Source organism: Pinus tabuliformis, chromosome 6 (genome assembly GCF_031772625.1).
Source record: "Pinus tabuliformis cultivar Carrire ecotype Pingquan chromosome 6, CPIR1, whole genome shotgun sequence".
Lineage (NCBI taxonomy): Eukaryota > Viridiplantae > Streptophyta > Pinopsida > Pinales > Pinaceae > Pinus > Pinus tabuliformis.
Genome location: NC_142292.1, coordinates 76801461 through 76807186, shown reverse-complemented (window position 1 = coordinate 76807186; position 5726 = coordinate 76801461). Strand labels below are relative to the sequence as shown.

Here is a 5726-nt window from a genome sequence, read left to right as displayed (position 1 = left end):
AGTGGAGTAGCTAAAAGAATGAACAGGACAATCTTAAATATGGTACGTTCAATGATGTTTTTCAAGAATGTTAAGATGATGTTTTGGGTTGATGCAATTCTATGTTTTGTGTATATAAAGAATTGGTGTCCATCTCATGTTATTAAGAAAAAGGCTCCCTATGAAATGTGGTATGGCAACATTCCTTTGGTGAAGCATCTCAGGGTTATTGGTTCCACCTATTATGCCTTGATACCTAAGGAACAAATAAGAAAACTTGGTGCAAGGAGTCAAAAATATATTTTCTTGGGGTGCTCAGAAACTTCCAAAGCATACTGTCTCTATGATTAAGTAAATAAGAAGTTTATAATATCTAGAGATGTGATCTTTCTTGAATCTTCCAAGACTCACAATGTTGTTGAGTAGAATTGTGAGGATAAATCTTGTTTCGGACCCATCTCAGACAACTGAGTAGCCTGAGCCATCTTAGAAAGGTCCTCCAAAATGGATCACAAAGATACTTGAAAGTGTTCATCCTGATATGGTCGGAAAGACAAGAACAAGAAGCTCAACGAGATAGAATGGAGGTGATTTAGATGATCCTGATTCACTTGTTGATATGGATGTTTCTTATGATTATGTACTAAATTTGTCTATAGATTTCAAACCAATTTCCTTCAAATAAGTCGCTATTCATGATGAATGGAAAGAAGCGATGCATAAATATTATGATGCTTTCATAAAGAATGGCATCTAGAAGTTGGTCGATCCTCCATTGGGAACCAAAAGGATTGGGTGCAAGTGGGTCTTCAAAAAAAAGTATAAAGCATATCGCTCACTTGACAGGCATAAAGGTAGGATTGTGGCAAAATGTTTTGCATAGAAAGAAGGGGCTGATTATGAGGAGACCTTTGCCCCCATAGTAAAATGGGCTACCATCCAGACACTCTTTGCCTTGGAAACTCAAAACGGTTGGAAATTCCATCGCATGGATGTAGAAACTGCTTTCTTGAATGGAGATATGAAAGATATAATTTTTATGTCCCAACCATAAGGATTTGTTGTGAAGGGTCAGGAACATAAAGTATGTAATCTTGTAAAATCTTTGTATGGCTTCAAACAAGCACCACGAGCCTAGTGCAAGAAATTGATTGAGTATCTCAAACTCAATTTCAAACGCTATGATATTGATGATGCAACTTTATTTTTCAAGAAAGTTGGCAAAACAATTGTATATTTTGTGGTGTATGTAGATGATATTCTAATCACAGGGGAAAATGACAATTACATTGCATCCATAAAGAAAAAACCGAGGAAAGAAATGACAAATTTGGGCTATGTTCACTACTATCTTGGTATTGAAGTAACCCAACATCAAACTTTATATTTCTCTCTCAGAAGAAGTACATTGGAGATATGTTGAATATGTTTGACATGGCTGAGTGCAATAATTTAACTACTCCAATGAACAAAACTTAAAGCTCACATCCACTGAGGGAATGTTGAAATTGTAGTAAGAAATGACTTCTTTGACTTGTGCCTTAGTCAAAGTTTCTAATTCAAATTCAGTCTCATATATACTTGAGTTAGTTGTCAGTTAACATGTGTGATGTGAGTTGCAAGACCAGGTGTATCACTGATCGCACGCGCTGCTGTTCTGAAGCTGACTGTAGGTTTGCCGCCGCCAAGCTCTTGGACGCTGCCATGAGCGGTCCCGGGGGTGGGGAGTCCGCTCCCACCCCTCCATTATCCACTGCAGATGCCTTCAGAAGACTGTTATCGCAGAAAGGGAAGAAGCATCAGCACGTTGAAGTGCCGAAATTCATTAAAAAGCTCGACGAAATACCAGAGATAGCACTCCCAGAGGAGCAATCGATTAAAATCGCTCTTGCGTTGTCTGACAGAGGTCTGGTAGGGCAGTTTATGGGCCGATGGCCATCCACTAAGACCACGGACGATTGGATACAACGAAACTGGAGACCGCAGCTGGAAAATAATGTGATTTGTTATGCTGTAGGGCGAGGCTATTTCATCTTTGAATTTACCACCAAGGAAGATCGCGACCTGGTTTTCAGAAACGGGCCGTACTTTATGGGAAATCAGGGATTGTATCTCAATAAATGGAGTCCTGATTTTGATCCATCCGTTGATGTCCCCAAGGAGGCGCCGGTCTGGGTTCGTTTACCCAATCTCCCTCTTCACTGTTGGAGCTATCAATCTCTGCAGAAGATTGGTAATGGGCTGGGTCGATTCATTGACAAAGCTGATCACAAGGGCCAATATACTTGTGCTAGAATCTGCGTAGAAGTCGATCTGGAAGCCGGGCTTCTAGAAGCGATTAAACTCAAAGTTGGAGAATGGCAGCACTACCAGAAATTGGACTACGAGCAGCTGCCTTTCAAATGTCGAACCTGTCATGAGCATGGACACTTCCAGAGAAACTGCCCAAAAGCCCCAACAGGGAACACAGTTGAAGAAGAAGGATGGAAAGAAATCAGAAAGGGAAAGGCTATCCCAAAGCCTCCCGGACAGAAAACCACCGCCCCATCGGGAAAGCCTTACACCAATCCAAAAGCCGCTGCTGCTTCTAAAGACGGATCTCCCTCTGGAGAAAAGATGGATGATAAGGAGAACCAAGAAGAAACCGGAAATATGGAGAAAAAAGGAAAAACAAAAGAAGCAGAATCAACAGTTCCCTCACCCGAGGAATGTCAGAGAGGAAATGAAGGCAATGAAGAACACATTAGTCTAGCCTCAGACTCCGAAGGTGATTCAGAAGAGAGAGATTCTGAATCTGACAATTCGTTAGCCACTCCAATCAAGACGACTAGAGGGCGGAAATCCAAGAAGAAACAGAGAGAGGAAGAAACTTACAAAGATGTCCTCTAGGGATCCCAAAAAACTCTCAAATCAATGATGAATACCAGATCTGGGCGCAAAAGCAACAAGGCTCCAATGGGAGCCTCCTCTCCCCACAAAAGTAAATAATGAAATACGTCTCCTGGAACTGCAGAGGTTTAGGCAGCAGGTCGAAAGAGGAAGCCCTGAAAGATTTAGTGAGAATATACTTGCCTGAAATCCTCCTCATCCAGGAGACAAAGTTGGAGGATCTTTCTCTCCTCCATTCTAGTAAAGTTATTTGGAACAAAGGTCATGGAAAAGTGGTTAGTGCAAGAGGTGCCTTTGGTGGAATAGCCACCTTCTGGAACAGCACCATATATGACTTTATTCAAGAAAAAAGCAGCGCTCACTGGCTCTTCACTCAGCTACTCCACAAGGATTCTGGTCAGCAAGTAAGTATGTTTAATGTGTATGCTCCTGTTTTGCCAAGTGAGAAAAAAATCTGCTGGAACTCGCTTCATTCATTTCTTTTAGAGAAAAACCCCGAGAATATCATAATTGCAGGTGACCTTAATGTCACCCTTGATATTAATGAGAAAAAGGGAGGTTCCATTGTCAGGGATCCTGCCAGAGAATGGGTTGAAGACATAATGTTGGGCTGGGACCTGGAGGATATTAAACCTTCTTCAGGAAAATTCACTTGGTCCAACAAAAGAACAGCCCCCAACCATATTGCTGCCCGTCTAGACAGATTTCTTGTCCACTCATCTTTCCTAACTAGCGGTCTTATGGCATCCTCTAAAATTCTCCCAAATCTCACCTCTGATCATAAGCCCATTCTTCTCGAGCTTTCCCTTGATTGCAATCTTGGCCCCATCCCTTTTTGGTTCAGCCCTCTGTGGATCCAGCAAGAAGGCTTTCAAGATGTGGTCTCCGACTCTTGGAATAGGCCCGTCCACGGTTCTCCTTTCTTTGTGTGGGAAGAGAAAATCAGGGTTCTAAAAAGAAATCTTAAAGATTGGGCTAAAAGACTGCAAACCCCAACATCCAAAAGAAAAGAAAATATAAATAGGCTTGCTGCTCATCAACTAGAAATGGAGCATAATCCTGTTTCTCAAAGCATGCTACTAAAAGAAGTCGAGCTCCAAAAAGAGGTTCATAGATCTAGCAGGGAGGAGGAAGAATTTTGGCGGCAGAAGTCTAGGATTCTCTGGCTGAAATCCGGCGATAAGAACACCAGCTTCTTTCATAAGCAAGCGGAAGCCCGAAAGAACTTCAAATCAGTCTCAGAGATTCAACACCAAAATACAGTGATTAAGGATTTCGAAGGCATCAAGAGAGCTGCATACTCCTTCTTCCAAGATCTGTATTCAGCTCCTGAATAACCAGCTATTGATCCCCACTCTTATCTGATCAATTTAATACCCAATTATGTCAAGGACTCGGACAATGATATGCTGACAGCTCCGATTAGTATGGAAGAGCTTGAGGAGGCATTGAACAACATGGAGCCTGATAAAGCCCCAGGGCCAGATGGGTTCTCTGTCAGGTTCTTTTTGACTTGCTGGTCAATAATAAAAAAAGATCTACTGAGGATGGTCAGAAAATCCCAGAATTGTGTAAAGATAGGTGGTGGCATCAACTCAGCCTTCCTAGCTCTGATCCCAAAAGAGAAAGGCGCCTCTGACTTTAGTAGATTTAGGCCAATATCTTTGTGCAATTCCAGCTATAAGTTGGTCTCCAAAATAATAGCCAACAGGCTGAAAAACATATTGCCAGATATCATCCCTGAAAATCAAGGCGGTTTCATAAAAGGCAGAAAGATTTTGGGTAACATTGTGCTGGTCCAAGAAGCAGTCCACTCTAGTTGCCAAAGAAAGGAGAAAGGCATGGTGATTAAGCTCAACTTGGCTAACGCATTTGACAGGGTGAGACATGATTTTCTGTTTGCCATGATGAAGAAGCTAGGCTTTTCAACAAACTTCATCAACTGGGTGAAAGCCTGTATTGCCTCACCTTGGATTGCGCCTTTGGTTAATGGCCGTTCTACTGATTTCTTCCAAGCTTCTAGGGGCCTGAGACAGGGATGCCCGTTGTCTCCGCTCCTATATGCTGTCCAAGCCTCGGTGTTAAGTTTCCAACTAGATCATAATCAGCAAATTCAAACACTCCCTGGCCTCAGAACTACTCACAAGGTGAAAGACATTAATCATGCCCAATTTGCTGACGACACTCTGCTGCTTGGAGGAGCCAGCTTGATCTCTGCCAGACATTTCAAGAGGGAACTGGACATTTACAGGCTGATCTCGGGCAGCAAAATCAATTATAGAAAATGCTCTATCTATGGCTGGAATTGCTCGACTAAAGAACTGTCTGACATAGCAAGACTTTTAGAAATGGAAGGAATCCAAAATTGGGAGTCATTTAAATATCTCGGGATCCCAATCTTCAAAACTAAGCCTAAAGTTGCTCACTAGCTGCCTCTACTTGACAAAATAAAGAATAGAATCCAAGCCTGGGGTGCCTCATGGCTGAACAATGCAGGGAAAGTCATCCTCATGAAATCGGTCCTAATAAGCATGCCTCTATTCCAAAACTCAATCCTCCTTGCCCCAAAAACCTTTCTTAGTAAGTTAGATAACCTATTGAGAAGATTTCTGTGGGAAGGTGGGAACAACAATGATAGAAGAATCCATTTAGTGAGCTGGGAAATCCTCAAGAGTCCCTTTCAGGAAGGAGGCCTCCAGCTGCGCAATTTGGCTGCTCAAAACCTGGCTTTGGGATCCAAGATCCTTTGGAATTTAGTCTCTGGAAATACTAGCTGGAGTAAAAGAGTCATTTGGAAGAAATACTTCCATGGGCAGCGTTTGAGATGCCTGGATAAACCTCCAAGAACTCTAAAAGGT

General features: G+C 42.2%; 1 protein-coding gene across 1 annotated transcript; it reads left to right on the top strand.

The window, feature by feature from the left end:
• The first annotated feature begins 1581 nt into the window (after window positions 1-1581).
• LOC149257335 (uncharacterized) lies at window positions 1582-4205 on the top strand. The gene is made up of 3 exons (XM_089369562.1): window positions 1582-2328; window positions 2416-2783; window positions 2993-4205. Exons 1-3 carry the CDS (start codon window positions 1582-1584, stop codon window positions 4203-4205), a joined length of 2328 nt encoding a protein of 775 aa, XP_089225688.1.
• Window positions 4206-5726: the final 1521 nt, after the last annotated feature.

Coding starts and splice junctions, on each gene's coding strand:
- LOC149257335 (XM_089369562.1), top strand. CDS start 1,582: ATGTGTGATGTGAGTTGCAAGACCAGGTGTATCACTGATCGCACGCGC. Junction 2,329..2,415: donor TAGAAGCGATTAAACTCAAA/GTTGGAGAATGG, acceptor GGACACTTCCAG/AGAAACTGCCCAAAAGCCCC. Junction 2,784..2,992: donor GATTCTGAATCTGACAATTC/GTTAGCCACTCC, acceptor CTGGAACTGCAG/AGGTTTAGGCAGCAGGTCGA.